General features: G+C 49.6%; 1 protein-coding gene and 1 non-coding gene across 6 annotated transcripts; one reads left to right on the forward strand and one right to left on the reverse strand.

Annotated features, from left to right (window-relative positions):
* Positions 1-1096: 1096 nt before the first annotated feature.
* On the forward strand, positions 1097-18195 carry Capg (capping actin protein, gelsolin like). Of its 5 annotated transcripts, none has more exons than XM_006236661.5 (10): positions 1097-1115; positions 2806-2871; positions 12286-12321; positions 12495-12667; positions 12765-12919; positions 13104-13271; positions 14408-14557; positions 14890-14982; positions 15460-15592; positions 17919-18195. In XM_006236661.5, exons 3-10 carry the CDS (start codon positions 12299-12301, stop codon positions 18071-18073), a joined length of 1050 nt encoding a protein of 349 aa, XP_006236723.1. In that variant the 5' UTR covers positions 1097-1115; positions 2806-2871; positions 12286-12298; the 3' UTR covers positions 18074-18195. The 5 variants fall into 5 exon arrangements, with proteins under 5 accessions (XP_006236723.1, NP_001013104.1, XP_006236725.1 ...); XM_006236663.5 differs by lacking the exons at positions 1097-1115; positions 2806-2871 and adding exons at positions 6660-6698; positions 6933-6982; NM_001013086.1 differs by lacking the exons at positions 1097-1115; positions 2806-2871 and adding an exon at positions 6407-6698.
* On the reverse strand, positions 5307-5387 carry Trnap-agg74 (transfer RNA proline (anticodon AGG) 74). Its single transcript has one exon. It is a non-coding gene; the product is annotated as a tRNA-Pro (tRNA).
* Positions 18196-18242: the final 47 nt, after the last annotated feature.

The raw sequence follows: 18242 nt of genomic DNA on the forward strand, positions 1-18242 counted from the left end.
GGCAGAGCTCTGTGAGTTTGTCTCTGTTCTACATAGAACACTCCAGGCAGATACAGTGAAACCTTGTCTCAAAAAAAAAAAAAAAAAAAAAAAAAATCTGGCACTGAGCCATCTTGCCAGCAGGCTGCAACTGGGCTGCCCAGCTGCTCAGAAACAAAGTCAGGGTGTAAATTCTTTCAAAAGCAGTCAGTGGACCTCAGAGAATTGAATTCTGCTTGGCCTTTGCAAAGTTGCTTCTCAAAACACAGAGCGGCTTTGTGGACTGGGTGTGAGTGGGTTTGTGTACTAAGGGCCGGACCCGACGCAGACAGCGGTGGAGACACTGGCTGGTCTGTTTGGTGTTGAATTAGAGAAGGGTAGAAAGGCGCATTGATGCAGGTCAGGACAGCCTGGATTACATTCCTGGCTCTCTTCTGCTCCTCCCTGAGAATAAGTAGGAATAATGGTGAAGGAGGTGAGGATGGAAGATCATGTTTGCTAAAAATCACACTAATTTATTTACGTGTGTGTGAGATCGTCCAAGTGCTGGGATTACAAGCACGTACTACCATTACGTGTGGTGCTGGGAATCAAACCCAGCTTCCTGCATGCTAGGAAACACTCCACAGAGCTGCATCCTTAGAGAAAGATTACCTTGAAAGCACAAAGACTAGCCTGCCTTTAATCCCAGCCCTCAGGAAGCAGAGGCCGGAGGATCTCTGTGAGTTTGAGGCCAGCCTGGTCTACAGAGCAAGCTCCAGGCTCCAGGACTTTACACTGAGAAAACCTGTCTCAAAAACAAAAGAAAGATAAAAGAAAGCACCAGGTACCAAGTGGGTGCTCCAAGCAACAGCAGAGGTTGGTATCCTGACAGAGACCAAGGACCTATGGGTTGTATGGGAGGTGGAAGCTGCCCTCCTCGGCCCCAGTTTTTCCGTAGTTTAGAGAACCTTTCTTTACTGGCCCTGGGGTCCCTACAAGGCTCCCAATGCTAGATCACTGGAGCAGCAAACTGAAGGGAACGCCCCCAGTCAGCCCCTGCCACTTGGCCCTTCTGGGTGACTCACTTTTCCGAGGGGTGGAGGCGTGGTCTCCAGCAAAACCACTTTGTCCAGAGCCAGGAACCCCCTGAGCAAGTAAGTCGCGGTTTTTCGGGCTTCTGTTCTCCACAACCCAGCGATCTTACTTAAACTCTGCGGGTCCTGGGGCACCTGGCTCCCCGCACCTTCCCGGGCTTCTAGGGACGAAAGCTGTTCTGGTTTTTGATCGCAGGCGAGATCAGGAGCACTTTCCAATTCCCGAGGGACAAACTTGAAGCAGGGGGTTGAAGGTAGGGCAGAACAGAAGCGTGGTGGGGGTGGGGGAAATCAACCTCAACCTGAGTCTTAAAAAGAAACAAGTTCCTTGTTTTTCTTTTATAACTTTTTTTAAAACGGTATCTCACGTAGCCCAGACCTCTTTAAATTCACTACCTAGCCAAAGATAACAGCAAACCTGGCAAACCTGTGATTCTCCTGCCTCCACTTTCCAAGTGCTGGGATTACAGGTGTGCACCACCACACTTAAACCTACATTCGGCAAGCCTCTCTCTGACTCTATCTGCCCCCCCCCCGCGCCGTTCCTCCCTCCCTCCCTTTCTTTTCCTTCCTTCCTTCTTTTCTCTTTCTTTCTTTCCTTCTTCCTTCCTTTCTCTCTCTCTTTCTTTCTTTCTTTCTTTCTTTCTTTCTTTCTTTATCATGTGTATTTTGTGTGTCTGAGTGGGGGTTTGTGCATGTGGAGGCTAGAACGGCATCAGATGTTTTGGAGTGATAGAGTGTTTGAGTGGCCTGATGTGGGTTCTGGGAACTGAAATTGGGTCCTCTGGGGAAGCCGAGAGTTCTCTTAACCACACTGAACCATCGATTTGGCACCAACAACTTTTTTTTTTTAAGATTTATTCATTTATTACATATAAGTACACTGCCGCTGCCTTCAGACACACCAGAAGAGGGCATCAGATCCCATTACAGATGGTTGTGAGCTACCATGTGGTTGCTGGGAATTGAACTCAGGACCTCTGGAAGAGCAGTCAGTGCTCTTAACCGCTGAGCCATCTCTCCAGCCCTTTTTTTTTTTTTTTGTCTTTTTTTTTTTGTCTTTTTTTTTTTTTTCTTCCCCGTAGCTGAGGATCAAACTCAGGGCCTTGTGCTTGCTAGGCAAGTGCTCTACCACTGAGCTAAATCCCCAACAACTTTTTTTTTTTTAATAAAATTTTCTTCCCTTGGTAATAGGACCCTCAAATGCAGTGAGCAATGACTTTCATTCATCTTTGTTCCCTGGTGTGTACATGGGTTCTCAACCTAAGGGCCACCTAGGTTCTGCACTAATACCGCTAGGACCCAAGGATCTGGGTATTGGGGGAGGGGAATCCCTGGTTTGAACTTTCTTTCCTTGAGGCACACCACGAAGTTTGAGAGGGAATGGGGATCGGTGTGGCACATGCTGGACCCTAGTCAGTCATCTCAGCAGGGTCATAGTCATTGCTGACTTGAATGGCAGACTAAAGAAAAGAGAAACAGTCCATGAGACAGCTTCGCTGGTAAAGACCCTGCCCCCAAACTCAAAGACCTGGATTTGGATCCCAGGACCCACATGATAGAAGGAGAGAACCAACTCCCATAATTTGTCCTCAAGCGGTGGTGTGTACACACCACCCCTCCTCCAACATAGGTAAATGAACAAATGTAATTTCAAACAAGGGTTTACATTGACCTAGCATGTCTCATGTGCTCATTAGTTGCAGCATCTTGTTTAACCCTCACGTTTGTCTGTGTGCCCTGCTTACAGATTGGACAGGAGGAGGCTCTGAAGAGTTGAATCACTGACCTGAGGAGGCTCAGCCCGTCGTAAGTAGTAAGTGCACTTCTCACACTCTCTGTGTGGCCAAGGATCATTTTGAGGTCTTCCTGCCTCCACCTCCAAGTGCTGGGACTGTAAGCATGCCCCAGCACCAGCTTTAGCTCTTCTTCCACCGTGTGGGGCTTGGGGGTCAGACTCAGGTCTTCAGGCTTGGAAGTAACGGCTTCACTAGCTGAGCCATCTTCCTGCTCTTCTTTGTCTTTCTCTCATGCTGTGATCCCTCTCAGCATGATATATATTGATATATATATATATCAATATTGATTGATATCAATGATTGAATATCAATGATTGATTGATATATATATCAATCTCCCCAGTCCTAGGCCTAGGCCAGCTCTGTATCTCTGTCTGTCCCGGAACTCGCTCTCTAGACCAGTCTGGTCTCAGACTCATGGAGATCCACTTGCCTCTGCCTTCCAAGTGCTGGGATTAAAGTCATGCATCCCCACTGCCCAGCTAAGACCAACCAGTAACCTTTCTACTAAGCTTTCCACCAAGCCTGTGGTTCTGTCAGGGACAAGGCTCTGCTGGGATCTTAGCTCTGACTACTGGTTTCATGACTGTCATTTGACCATGGAGACACTTGGAAGCCAAATAAAGGCTGTGGTTTGTTTGTTTGTTTATTTAATGTGTTTGGGTGTTTTGTCTGCATGTATGAATATATGTACACAGTGTGTATGACTAATACTTGAGGCAACCAGAAGAGAACATTAGGTTCTCTGGGACTAGAGTTGCAAATAGTTGGGAGCCTCCATGTGGGTGCTGGGAATGGAGCCTGAGTCTCTGAAAGAGCAGCCACTGCTTTTAACTACAGAGCCATCTCTCCAGCACCACAAACTGTGATCTTTACAGGGAACATTTACTTTTTTTAAGTTTTATTTATTCGTCATATGTGGGTGGATGTCACAGCACATGTGCAGGCCAGAGGACAACTTTCTTTTCTTTAAAAAAAAAAAAAGATTTATTTATTCATTATATATGAGTAGCTGTCTTCAGACACACCAGAAGAGGGCATCAGATTCCATTACAGATGGTTGTGAGCCGCCATGTGGTTGCTGGGATTTGAACTCAGGACCTCAGGAAGAGCAGTCAGTGCTCCTAACCACTGAGCCATCTCTCCAGCCCACCCCTACACTCCCATTCGTGATTGTATTTGTTGTCTTGAGAAAACAGTTAATTCTCGCTCTGATGGTGTTTTAGCACACAGAACGCATCTGTCTAGATGGCTTGGGGGTGCACATCGGTAATCCCAGCCCTCAGAAGATGGAGGCAGGAGGATGACAAAGACATCATAGCTGGCTTGAGCTATGTCTTCAGGCTCAGTCCCAAACAAGCAAATACCAACTCCCAGTATCCACTCAGTGCTCTGTTTCCCCAGGCTTTCTCCCAGTAGCCAGCCCCGGTGTTAGACCGGTTTGATGGTCGGATAATTAGCAAGGCTTGCTTCTGGTCCTGTTGCACTACCAGAGCCAGGGCCTTGACTCTGAACACTAAGCCCTGTGTGGATCTGACTGTTGACTAACATTCTTTCAGGATAGCCCTGCCAGGGTCCCTGGACATTGAGCCACCCAACTGTGTCTGCCCATTGGGTGCATATTCTCTCGAACCTCTTAACCTATGAGTCATGAACCATTTGGTAAAGTTTTACCTCTAAACTGTTTACATCACAAAGTCATAACAGTAGCAAAATGACAGTTATGAAGTAGAATGAAAATAATTTTGTGGCTGGGGCCACCACCACAGGAGGAACTGTATTAAAGAGTTGCAGTATTAGGAGGGTTGAGAACCACTGACCTAGAGATTCAGGTGGGAATGAGCGCCTCCTTGACTGAGCCAGCCTTCTGCTTCCTGTGTGACTTCAGGCTGTGCCTCAGGGTAAGGCCTTCCTGGAGCCAGCAAGTTAGACCAGATTGATTCCGTATTATGGTCCTGCGACTATGTGAAGGGAGAGGTTGTTGCTTTGGGTTGAGCTTGAAACCCTCAGTCCTCTCTCTTTTCTTTGAGACAGGTTTTGTTTTGTAGTTCTGGCTGGCTTGATCATATTTATTTGCTTCTTTTTGGGATGTGGGGGAAGGGTTTCTAGACAGGGTCTCATGCACCTGGGGCGGGTTTTGAACTCCATGTAGCTGAGGTTGACTCTGAACATCCAATTCTCCAGTTTCTATCTCCCAAGCGCTGCTTTCACAGGTGTGTCACCACATCCTGCCGGCCGTCCATGCTCTTTTCTATTGATGATTCTAGATCCCTAGTGCTCAGACGGTGTGACACTGGACATTTGGTGAATGAGCAGCAGACTCCATGGATGTGTGGGGTGGTGGTCTTCATTCATTCATTCATTCACTCATTCATTCATTCGTTCATTTATAAGTTTTGGGTTTTTTGAAACAGGATTTTTCTTTTTTTTTTTTTTTAGTTCTTTTTTTTTTTTTCGGAGCTGGGGATCGAACCCAGGGCCTTGCGCTTCCTAGGCAAGCGCTCTACCACTGAGCTAAATCCCCAACCCCGAAACAGGATTTTTCTGTAAGGCCTGGGTATCCTGGAACTCAAGACATCCTCCTGCCTCTGCCTCCTGAGTGCTGGGATTAAAGGCGCAAGCCGCCATGACCAGCTAAGGGGTTAGTCTTTTGAGAATTGGGACACAGAGAGACTTCACGTGTCAAGGTACCTGGTATGGTGCCTCAGTACACGTAATCCCTAGTGCTCAGGAAGCGGAGGCAGGAGGATTGTCATAGAGTTGAAGCCAATCAGATTGAGTTTTGTAGCAACCCGGGTTCCAAAGTGAGACTCGGTCTCAGTAAAACAATCAAACAACAGACGGTGATGCACCTCTGTGATCCCAGCACTCAGGAGTCAGGAGGATTAAGAGTTCAAGGCCAGGGGTTGGGGATTTAGCTCAGTGGTAGAGCGCTTGCCTAGCAAGTGCAAGGCCCTGGGTTCGGTCCTCAACTCTGAGAAAAAACAAACAAACAAACAAACAAGAGTTCAAGGCCAGTTTGAGCTACATAATTTAGAGGTTAGCTTGACTACATGAGAGCTTGTCTCAAAAACAAAACACCAAAATGTACACACACATCCACACACACCCAAACCCAACCGGAATGTGTCAGGGTCCCAAACACTCTCTTGGAACTTTGCTTCACAAACAGCCTGGTTTGCAGAGAGAGTTCCAGGACAGCCAAGTCTACACAGAGCAACTGAGTCTTGAAAAAACTAAGGGAGGAGGAGGGAGGGGGGAGGAGGGGAGGGAGTGGAAGGGAGGGGAGGGGGGAGGGAAGAGGGGAAAGGGAAGAGGGGAAAGGGGAGAGGGGAGGGAAGAGGAAGGGAAGGAGGAGGAGGAGAATTAGAAGATCATTTAGAAGATCATGAAGAAGAGCATCATCACATGTATTCAGGGCAATGTGACAGCTAGTCAGGGGGAGGAGGAAAAAGTAGTGTAGGGCCAGTGACCCAATCCAGGAAATGTGACTAACCAGCCACAGCAGGGCCTGAGCAGACTGGGGCCTCTGCCTGGGCTAGTGAGTGGAATGGGGCTTTCCTTGCCCATCTGACTTTAAATTGCTCAGAATTTGCCTTGCCTGAGGCTGCTGTGATGAGACCCTGTCAGGCTTTAACCTTCCAGTGGTCGTGTCCGGGAAAGGGCAGTCTTCCATCAGCATGGCTCAGTCTTGGAGCTTGCTTTCCAGAATCTTAGACCTCTGAGTTCTGAGCCTCCCCATGGGTGGGGCAGGTGGGCGGGACAGCCCAGTGGAGAAGAGGGAAGTCAGAAGCCAGCGTGGGGCAGGCTGAGACTAGTCGGAGAAGAAAAGGCCGGTGGAGAGGTAAAATTGGGAAGGGCTCTGTAGAGAAGGGCTGGCTAGGATCCTCAGGGGTGGATAGGTGAGGGCTGGTTGCTAGGGTCCGGGAACAGGTGGGAATGGTGTCCCCAGGCATAAGTCAGTCTCAGGTCGTCGTTATCTGCAGTTTTGCAGCTGCAGAGTCTGAGTGGGCCTGGGTGGGGAGTGTTCCAGCTACAGGGGAGGAGCTAAAGGGTCTGGGCTCATCCTGGTCTGTAGGAGGAGGTCTCAGACCTGGAGATCTGCAGAGGCCATCAACCTGTCAGGAGGTGAGTTCAGATCTGGTGGTGCCTGTCCCCAAGACAGCACTATCCTGGGCCCAGACAACTGGACTGGAGGGAGTTGAGGAGCAAGGTAGGTTCAGCTACGTGAGGGGCATTCAGGCAGCCCCCAGCAGAGGGTCATCTGGGGAACAGTGTGGAGAGAAATGAAGGTAGAATCTGGGGGTGTGGGGACAGAGTATTGTCCTGGGGGTTCAGAGCCACTGCTGTTCCCACTTCTAAGGAACATGGGTCACAGTCTAGCAAGTCCTGTGCTTTCTTGTATTGACACCCATTTCCTCCCTAGGGCTGCTGCCATTTCAGCTCACACTAACAGGGCAGATGGGGACTGTGAGGGGAAGTGACCTATTGAGGGTCAGGGTTCAAGAGGGCAAAAATAGTGCCAGTTTCTCTCTGTACTGGGTCACCGATGCACAATCAGGTCATTGATAGGATCAAGAATTTGTGGACGTGGTCTCCACTTCTAAGCCCCTGGTGTATCCTTAAAAGGTATTCTAGCCAGAGTTAGCCAGCAGGGCACACATGCTCTCCCACTACTCAGGACAGTCTGATGGGCCTCTTTGCCCTGTGGCTTTCTGTTGAGAGCCTAGGCAATCCCGTTGGTTTCATCCAATAATTGCAGATCAGCAAATCAGGGCAATCAGACACATTCTTTGGACACAATCAGGTGTGCTCAAAGGTCCACAGGCAAACCCTGCTTCCTGCTCCAAAGCTGCTTTATTGTCTCGGGGAGAAAGCCAGTCCCTCAAACTCACCACATTATGGCACAATGGGATAAAGGAGTCTTCAGCAGAGGGGGCTGGCTGTGATGTAGCTCAGTGGTAGAGCATTTTCCAGCTATGACCCATGGCCCTGCTCTGGTCCCTCCATGCTTCCCATTCCCAACGGAAGTCAGCAGAGGCTGCCTGTGAGGTGGTGAGTTTCCCACCATCAGGAGCATTCAAGAGGAGGAGGGTGAAGTGTGCCACAGAAGAGGGCCCTTTACTGTGTCCTAAGGACTATCTAAGCACTCAAGGTTCTTCTAATGCTGGTCTGTGATTATGTGACAGTCTGCTGGGGAGGAAGTTGGTCTGTGGTTTCACTGGGTGTGATGGTTCCCCACTTCCTGAACCTTCTAGGTAGGCCACAAGGCATGGGCTGTTCTTCATGATGGGGCCCCCAGATCAGATCTTGAGGGAATGAAAATGAATAGGCTGTCACAGATGCTTGTGATGGGGTAGCAGGTATGCCCTGTTGTTAGCACAAGAAGGCAGTGAGATGTAGTCCAAATCAGCCAGCTGTGGCTGATGTGGCAGGATTGGGGAAGCTCCCACAGAAGCTGATCCTACTGAATGGTCGATTATCCCACAGGCAGCATGACGTGTGCCCACAGGGATAGAGGGGTCTAGGACCAGGTCAAAGGGCTGAAACAAGGAGACAGGAATAGAAGACCCTTCCCAAGGAAGGGCGGAACATAGGCAGGACCTTGAGCTGATGGGAGAGCAGCCGGAGCCTCAGAATCTGGAGCTTCTCTCACACTCTGCTACCCAGGCCCTGTCTATGCAGTGTGGTTTCAGCTACCTCATTGTCCCCCATTACCCCTTTCCGCCCTTGGGAGCTGGAATTGAACTTGGAGTATGCTAGGCAAACACTGTGCCACTGGGCTCTGTCCCTGGCCTTCTTTCTACGTTTTGTCTTAAGATTGGCCACATTCTGTTGCACAGGCCTTAAACACACTCAGCATCCCGGGCTGGCCTTGAACTTCTGATGTGTATCTCAGGTTATCAATTAATGGGCATTATAGGTTTGTACCAGCCTGCCTAGCTTTGTCAGGAGTTTTAAAAGCCTCCCTCTCCTTCACAGCTCCAGTGTACCAGGTGTTAGACTAAGCTGTTCTCATAGACCTCACTGCACTAAGAGGATCACTTTGAACATCTCCTGGCCTTGGTTCTTTTTTTTTTTTTTTTTTTTTTTTTTTTTTTTTTTTTTTTTTTTTTTTTTGGAGCTGGGGACCAAACCCAGGGCCTTGCACTTCCTAGGCAAGCGCTCTACCACTGAGCTAAATTCCCAACCCATCTCCTGGCCTTTATATGCACTGACACTGTTGAAGAATAACCTAGGGGCTGGGGATGTAGCTGGCGACAGAGTTCCACCTAACATGCATACGCACCTAGATTCGATCTCTAGCTATTCGTAAACCAAACCCGCTGGTGATCCAACATGGGGGAGGAGTGAAGGCAGGAGGATCAGAAGTTCAAGGTATCCTTGGCTACTTAGTGAATTCAAGGCCAGCTTAAGGCTACAGGAGACCCTGTGCCAAAAGAAAAAAAAAAAAAGTAAAAACGTATTCCCTGACACTTGATACCGTAAGGGAGACTTTAGCAGGGCCGTCACTAAACTATAGGAACCACAGTGCCAGGGCCTTGCAGTGTGGGAAAAAGACCCAGAGTAGTGTGAGCAAACAAGACTTACATCGGCTAGAGCTAGCTGAGGGTCAGTGTGTGGAAAAGTACTAAAAGGAAGTGCCAGGGGGCTGGGAGGTTCCGGCAAACTAACCTAACAGCATTCTTGCTGAAGATGGTCTGGGTGATCAGCCATCTTGTGGGGGATGGTGCAGGTTGAGGAACAGATCTGATAAAGGATGACAGGATGGGGATTATGGGGATTTGCAGCTGAACTGATTTTTCAAGGATCTTTGGCAGAAACTAGATTTGACAAGGGGGTACATAAGAAGGTCTAGAAGGTTCAGAAGGAGTGATGGGGTTTAGCCAGTCTTTGCACTTTTGAAAGGTGCCAGGCTGTCTTTTTTTGAACATTTATTTATCTATTTGTATGTATGTATATGTGTGTGTACACATGCCATGGTGTGTGTATGTGCATGTGTGTGTGTACACACGCATATGCCATGGTGTGCATATGGTTATCGTCAGAGCCCTGTGGTGGCTTGAAGCGGAGGAGGACACATGGTTTTGAGTTCCGGCCTAATTTCTCGTTTGGTAACACAGAACTGAAAACGGTGAAGCTGTGGGTTCAGTCTGTCCCGTTCCTGAGCTTGGGTTTGGGGCAGACTATTCATCAGTCCGTGAGTCACAGGCTGGGCTGCCCCTAGCGGGGTGTGTGTGTGTTGGTGGGGAGGATGTGGACACACCCCATAGAGTTCCCTCCCTGGGGGAAGTGTCCTGCTGGAAAAAACAAATGCCTTCCTCTGTTTGGGAGGTTGGTCAGGAAAAGGAAAGGGGTGATTCCCCTGGCCTGTCACCTTTCCCCAGGGCTCTGCCTCATGTTGTTCCCTAGTCCCTCAACCCTCTGCACTGACCCAGCCACTGAGGATCTCTTCTAGTCCTCCTCCTGAGCGGTCTCTAGGATCCATTTTGTACTTGAGTGAAAAGCGTGCACACTGAATTAAATGCTGATGACTTATGCGCTCTGCCCTTTAAGCCTTAAAACAAACAACCAAACAACAACCAAAAAATAGGCCTGAGACATGCTCAGTGTACAGTAAGGGAGAGCTGATAGCTAATTAAGGGGGCACCTGAGATTGATCCCTAGAACACACGGTCGAAGGGAATGCCAAATCTGTCTTCACACTTATTTACTTATTTCTTTAGTGTGTACATGTACACTCAAGCACACATGTGTGTGCACCACAGTCCGTACATGGATGTGAAGAAGAACCGACTCCCAATAGGAACAAATAAACGGGAGGGGGAACTTGTTGCGATTGCATTTTTCTGAAATCATGAAACAAGATTGGTACATCTAACAACACCAAACAACAGCTTGCCTTCTGCATTCTCCCTTCACTACAATTTCTTTTACCTGAGAAATATTTTTTCTACCGATTTACAAAACAAAGATGGCGTCTGTCATTCTGGAACTGGAAGATGTTGGGAACATAAAGGGAGAGGTAATGCCCGGAATGAGTGCAGTTCTCCGGGGAGAGAGTTGGCTAGGAAGAATAGCATCCTGTGGAGAAAGTATTGGCTTCAGTAGACTTAAAGAATAAAAAATTCTCATAAGGATCCCCAATGCCCCTTCTCTCTCCCTCTTCCTGGCTAGCCTGGGACACACTACGAACACCAGGCTGGCCTTGAATTTGCAGCAATCCACCTGCCTCTGCTTCTGAGTGCTGGGGCTAAAGGGTCGCAGTTCTCTCTTCTCACAGGGTCCCGTGGATCCCAGGCTGGCATTAGTTTTTTTGATGATGACCTTGAATCCTCGCCTTGGCCTCCCAAGGGCTGGGGCTACAGGCGTGAGGCAGCATTGTGCCCAGTTTATGACGGACTAGGGATTAAACCCAGAACCTCATGCACGTTAAGCAAGCGCTCTGCCAGCTGAGCCCTCTCCAGTCCTTTCCCTATTGTTCATCGTTAAGATTTTAAAAATGATTTATCTATTTTTATTTTATGTACAGGTGTTTTGCCTGCATGTATGTCTGTGAGGGTGTTGGATCCCCTGGAACTTGAGTTACAGACAGTTGTGAGCTGCCATGTGGTTGCTGGGATTTGAACTCAGGTCCTCTGGAAGAGCAGTCAGTGCCCTTAACCACTAAGCCATTCTCCAGCCCCAAGATATTTTTAAATATTAAACATATAATTTTTGTTAGTATGGGTGTGTATCTGGATGCTTACATAGGTGGGTAAATGTGGGGGTGAGAGGGCTACCTCATGTAGTCTGTTTTCTCCTTTCATCTTTACTGGGTTCTGGGGATCGAACTCAGTTTATCAGACTTATGCAGCAAGCACCTTTGCAGAGCTGTGTCACTGGCCCCTTGTTTTTTTTTTTTTTTTTTTTTTTTTTTTTCTTCCTTTCTTATTCTTTTGAGACGGTGTCTTATAGCCCAGGATGTCATAGCATTCACTATGTAGCCAAGGATAGCCTTGCGTTTCAGCTCCTCCTGCTTCTGCTCCTGGAATGCCGGAATGGCGGGTGTGCATTACTGTGCCAGGCACTTTTTGTTGTTTTAGGACAGGGTTTCATGTAACCCAGGCCTGCCTGGAGGCTGAATGTCCTGGGCTTCTGAACCTTGTGCCTCCACCTCCCTAGCACTGGGTTACACCTGTGTGCGCTGTCATAAGTGGCCTTTTCCTTTCCTTTATGTGGATTCTGAGGATTCAAGCTCTGGGCCTCACACTTGCCAGGCAAGGACTTTCACCACTGAGCGTTGCCTCAGCCTCAGGTCATGCTTAGCTTCTTACAGACTGAGAGGACAACCTAAGGCTACATAAAAAACTGACTTCCTAGAAGTACCCTCTACATCACTGGAGAGCTGGTGTGATGGCCCTTGAGACAATCATGGCTTCTCTTTTCAGGTCTGAAAACAGCATGTACACGCCCATCCCTCAGAGGTAGGCAGTGTGCCCCACCCCTAGCCTTTGCTCTCTTCCCATCTCTACTTCTGAGGGCTGCTTCTCCCTCCTCCCTGCTCTCACTATACCCAGACCCGTCTCCAGGCCTGCCCAAGTCTCTGTGCTTGAGCCCACTCCTCGTGGGGTCTGTTACCAACCATTTCTCCCCACAGTGGCTCTCCATTCCCAGCCTCAGTCCAAGACCCAGGCCTACACATATGGCGTGTGGAGAAGCTGAAGCCGGTGCCCATAGCACGAGAGAACCATGGCATCTTTTTTTCTGGGGATTCCTACCTAGTGCTTCACAATGGCCCGGAAGAGGCCTCCCATCTGCACCTGTGGATAGGTACAGGGGTTGGAATGGTGTCTGGGTTTGGCTAAGGCAGCGATGCAGGTGGCAGTGGATTTCATGGACCTTGCCTCTCACTTCCTAATTATCCTAGGCCAGCAGTCATCGCGCGATGAGCAGGGGGCCTGCGCTGTGCTAGCTGTGCACCTCAACACCCTGCTGGGGGAGCGGCCTGTGCAGCACCGTGAGGTTCAAGGGAACGAGTCCGACCTCTTCATGAGCTACTTCCCACAAGGCCTCAAGTATCGGGTGAGATCCTCCTCCAAGTCCTCATTTCCTTGGCTTCTCTCCCAACCAACTCCTGTTCTGGTTGGATGTTGTCCTGTGGAAAGCCTGCGATTGGTCTCCACCTTCTTGCGTCTCCCAGCGCGATGAATGGCAGAGGCCTCTGGGTTGCCTATGAGGCCACTAAGGCCAGTCTCTTGGGCTGCAGGAGGGTGGCGTGGAGTCGGCGTTCCACAAGACAACCTCGGGCACCACGCCAGCAGCCATCAGGAAGCTCTACCAGGTTAAGGGGAAGAAGAACATCCGTGCGACCGAGAGGGCTCTGAGCTGGGACAGCTTCAACACTGGGGACTGCTTCATCCTGGACCTGGGTCAGGTGGGTATGGCTGAGATCACAGGCTGGGAGTCCGGGAAAGGAGAGCTGAGATGCTAGGACCATACTCTGGTGACCTAGTCTTCCACGAGAAGACATCCCATCCAGTCAGCCCTTAGGAATCCATAGAGCTTATTTCCCAGCCACACAGACAGTGCAGTCCTCAGGTGTTCCAGCCTCAAACAGTGGTCTCATACCTGTCATAACTTTCAGGCATGTCCAACCTGTGCCCTTGGCTGCATGTAGCCCAGGGTATATTTTTTTTCTTTTTCTTTTTTTTGGAGCTGGGGACCGAACCCAGGGCCTTGCGCTTGCTAGGCAAGGGCTCTACCACTGAGCTAAATCCCCAACCCTGAGCATATTTTATATAAATGTGACTCAACAGAAAGTTTTAAACTTTTAGAAAACATGTCTAGGGTTTTGATTTTTTTGGGTTTTTTTGGGGTTTTTTTTTGAAAAAATATTTTTTTGTAATTTGATTATATTTTTAAAAATTGTGTTTGTGTCTTGGGGGTGGGGCATGTACATGTGAATGCAGATACCAGCAGAGGCCAGAAGAGGGCACCAGAGTTGGACTTAAAGCAGTTGTGAACTATCCATTGTGGGTGCTCAAAACAGAATTCAGGTCCCCTTAGAAGAGCAGTGTGTGCTCTTGACCACTGAGCCACCTCTCCAGCCTCAGGAGATAATTTATAAACAAGATAAAAATGGTGGAGCTGTATGTGTACTGGGAATTGAATCTGGGTCCTTTGGAAGAGTGCTCTTAACTAACTCTTAACCCCTTCAGCCCAGGATGTGACATCTTGGGGATTTTATTTTATTTTATTTATTTAGAGAGAGAGAGAGAGGGGGAGAGAGAGAGAGAGAGAGAGAGAGAGAGAGAGAGAGAGAGAGAGAGAGAGAGAGAGAGAGCGCCAGACAGCCAGACAGCCTGAGACTCATTGTGTAGCCCTGGCTGTCCTGGAACTCATTACATAGACCAGGTCTCAAATACACAGACATCCACCTGCCTTTGCCTCTTGAGTACTGAGACCTGTGCCATCACTCATACATGGTTGCCCTGCCTATGGGGACAGTTTTTCTGTGGGGGCCAGGACAAAGGCCGCTGACTCTGGTAAGCCCGTCTGACTTCTCTGCAGAACATCTTTGCCTGGTGTGGTGGCAAGTCCAACATCCTGGAGCGCAACAAGGCGAGAGACCTGGCCCTGGCCATCCGGGACAGCGAGCGGCAGGGGAAGGCCCAGGTGGAGATCATCACTGACGGAGAGGAGCCAGCCGAGATGATCCAGGTTTGGGACATTGGGGTGGGCAGCTGGAAAGTGCTGTTTGGATGTGGCCAAGAGAGACAGTGACAAGCTGGGAGCATGAAGGTGGCTGAGAGAGGATTGGTGGAAGGCAGGGGAGCGGGAGGGGGGGTTCCTACTCAGCCTGAGACTTGCTCATGGGCTACCTTTGTGTTCTGGGGATGGAGGAACGGTATGGCCTTGAGGCAAGAGGCTGTTGAGTGGTTGGGCTGGGCCCATCACTTTTCCCTGCACAGTGCGGGACGCAGGTGGCCCTGCACGTGGTTACTTGGAAAATTTGGGTGCAGAAGCCTCTGTAATCCTGCCTGCCTCTACAGGTTCTGGGCCCCAAGCCTGCTCTGAAGGAGGGCAACCCTGAGGAGGACATTACAGCGGACCAGACCAACGCCCAGGCTGCAGCCCTGTATAAGGTGGGCACCTTAGGCCCCCTGAGGATTAGCCTGGCGTGATCCTGCACAGGGCATCTGCAGGTGGCCAGGGTACAGAGCTGAGGGAAGAGACCCTGGGAAGGCTGGGCCAGGAATCACACAGGTTTGTGGGGGCTGGAGGAGAGACGGGTGGGAAGGATGGCCCTCTGAGAAGGTAAACGGTATTCACTTCCAGTTCCTTGGTGAAGGTTGAAAGCTAATTCTGAGATTGTCTTGATTTGAACCCCGCATAGTTACTTGTAAAGTGGAATTCGCTTCTTCTCCTAGGGGGTTGTGGCCTCTGGACTGCAGTAATAGGCAAGAGAGGGTCTGTCCGGGGCTTGCTTTTGTAGGGGCTGTGGGGGGCAATTCCTGCTTGTTTCTCAGGACTGTTGGAGAGAACCAGGTGACCTATCTCTTCATTCCAGGCGACGACCGAAGTGTGTGTGAGTCACACTGGGAACTGTCCTTCTTCTCCAGGTCTCTGATGCCACTGGACAGATGAATCTGACCAAGGTGGCTGACTCCAGCCCGTTTGCCTCTGAACTGCTAATTCCAGATGACTGCTTTGTTCTGGACAACGGGCTATGTGGCAAAATCTACATCTGGAAGGGTATGTGTGGCTCCTCTGTGTGGGCCCGAGGGTACAGCAGCTGCTCCGAACCCAGCAGGCTCAGCCATTTTGAAAACCTCAGCCTAGCTCTGTCTCAGAACTTCAAGGGCCTGTTCAGAACATTGCCGGGCCCAGCCCAGACATTCAGATCCTGCAGGTGTGGGTCGGAGCCTGAGCACCTGAATATTTAACATGTTATTTAACATGTTCCCAGGGCATGCCTGTGGGCTTGCAAGGACCACATTTTGAGAACTCTCGGCCCGGTTTCCAGGCCTTCAGGGCTCTGGGGTGCCTGATCTTGAGGTTCTTCATGAACTGTAATAGAATTAAATTTTAGACGGGCTTAGTAGGTGCTTTATGCAGTATGCAGTATACTTGCAGGCTGTGGGTTTCCAAGAGATTATATCTGCTGGAAGGAGAAAGGCTGCTGTGTGCAGGAGCCTGGATGCTCTCTTTAACCATAGAAATCTGGGGAAAACATGACCCTGGGACCCCATTTGCTTTTGCTGGTTCCCAGGAAGGTATGGGCAGTCCATCCCTTCAGCCGAGGTTCTGGGTTTGTTTTTTTGTTTTTTGTTTAGATTTACTTTGTCTCTTACTTTTGTGTGCTTGTACATGTGTGCATGTACATGTGTGCATGTACCTGTGTGCTCTTTTGCACATGTGCCTGTGGGTCCCAAAGGCCACATGGCAGCCAATCCCTTGGAGCTGAAGTTAGAAGCAGTTTTGAGCTTCCTGGTGTATGCTCTTAGAACTGAACACTGGTTCTTCACAAGAGCAGCAAGTGCTGTCAACCACTGTCATCTTGCCAGCCCTTGCCCTTTGTTTTATGAGACCAGGTCTCATGTAGTCCAGGCTGGCCTGTCTGATGTAGCCAAGGATGAACTCCTGATCCTCCTGCCTCCATGTGGGAAGGAGCCATGCACTATGATGCCTGCTTTCTCTGGTGCTGGGGATGGATGGAGCCCAGGGCACGCTAGACAATGCTCTACCACCAGCTACGTCCCTCGCACCAGGGCTGTCTTTTCTTCCCTGCAGAGGTGCCATAAACCATGGAGCCGATGCTGAGATTCTGGAGGCCTGTGTGAATGTCTGTAGTCCCCAAGAGAAGAATCATAGGAAGGAAAGGGGGACAGGATGCCTAGGAGGCTGGCAGACAAATGCCCATGGGTGACTGAACAGTGTGTCGGTTACAGAGGAAGGACACAGACACTTTGTAGTTCACAGGACTTTTAACACTGGCCAGAGAACTGACCACCATGCCTGGCTCTGTTTCCCTATCAAAATGCCTCAGCTGGAAGCATGGTTTGTGCCCCAGTGACTGCCAGTGTAACTGGGTAGATTCTCTGTGGTCTTCAGTTTTATAAGCATTTTGTTAGCAAGCATCTTGGCTGTTGGCCTTGTGGAAGTTCACTTACCTCTAGAAGAAATTGTACTGTGTTCTCTTTAGTTTCACACAAAGAGGTCCGATAACAGAACAGTGTTCCCTGTAACACTATTCACATACAAAAGGTGAGGGGGTCCAGGGAAGGGAGGCCTTAGCCCTAGAGGTTTTTACATTTTTATGTGTGTATTTCTTGCATGCATGTCTGAACCGTATGTGTGCGGTGTCCTCAGAAGCCAGCAGACAGCACTGGATCTGTTAGAACTGGAATTACAGGTGGCTGTGAGTGCCATGTAGGTGCTGGGAATCGAACTCAGGTCTTCTGCAAGAGAAGCGAGTGCTCCAGCCCCTGGCCTTCCAGTTTGATGTCTAGGAGGAAGCTCATCCTTCCTAAGGTGGCTTGACCAGAACTAGAAGAGTCTGTTGATCCAGGAGGAAGAGATGTCTTATTTTGTCTATTTCTTTATTATTTATTTACTTAATTTTAGCTTAAAGCAGCCAGCTTTCTGGGAAAAGTATTAAGAGGCTGACTTCATACCCCAGGGACCCCCTCAGCATTCTTTTTTTTTTTTTTTTTTTCTCGGAGCTGGGGACCAAACCCAGGGCCTTGTGCTTGCTAGGCAAGCGCTCTACCACTGAGCTAACTCCCCAACCACCCCCCTCAGTATTCTTGGGTACTCTGGGTACATTTGTTTTAAAAACTGTCAGGTGTTCTGTGGCCTTTAAGTTTTCTCAGTGCCTCATGCAGCCCAGGCTGACTTTGAAGCTCCCTATGTAGCTGAAGGTGTGAAGGCGATCTTCAAATTCTCATCCTCCTGCCTCCACTTCCTGAGGGCGAGTGTGAAGTGTGGTTTTCTGTGGTGCTAGGGACAGAACCCTGAGCTTCATGAATACTGAGCCCCTCCACTGCCCCCCCCCCAACCCTCTTTTCCTGTGTTCCAGGGAGAAAAGCCAATGAGAAGGAGCGGCAGGCGGCCCTCCAAGTGGCTGATGGCTTCATCTCTCGAATGAGATATTCCCCAAACACTCAGGTGGAGATTCTGCCCCAGGGCCGAGAGAGTCCCATCTTCAAGCAGTTCTTCAAGGACTGGAAGTGAGGGTGGGTGTCCCCATCCCTGCTCTCCTGCCCCCACCACCTGCCTGCTTGTTTCCCCTCTGGCTGCTGAGTCAGAACTGAGGGGCCCTCTGGATGCTCAATAAAGGACACGTTCTGTTCCCAGCTCTCTTCCCCGCAGCTCTCTTCCTGTACCACTGGTCCCAGCTGAT

This window comes from Rattus norvegicus, chromosome 4 (genome assembly GCF_036323735.1).
Source record: "Rattus norvegicus strain BN/NHsdMcwi chromosome 4, GRCr8, whole genome shotgun sequence".
Classification (NCBI taxonomy): Eukaryota; Metazoa; Chordata; class Mammalia; order Rodentia; family Muridae; genus Rattus; species Rattus norvegicus.

Bases quoted from the DNA above. Each gene is read 5' to 3' on its own strand.
- Capg (XM_039107320.2), top strand. From the start codon at position 7,863: ATGCTTCCCATTCCCAACGGAAGTCAGCAGAGGCTGCCTGTGAGGTG. The intron at 12,322-12,494 runs GTAGGCAGTGTG...TTCTCCCCACAG, and splicing joins TACACGCCCATCCCTCAGAG to TGGCTCTCCATTCCCAGCCT. The intron at 14,983-15,459 runs GTGGGCACCTTA...CTTCTTCTCCAG, and splicing joins AGGCTGCAGCCCTGTATAAG to GTCTCTGATGCCACTGGACA.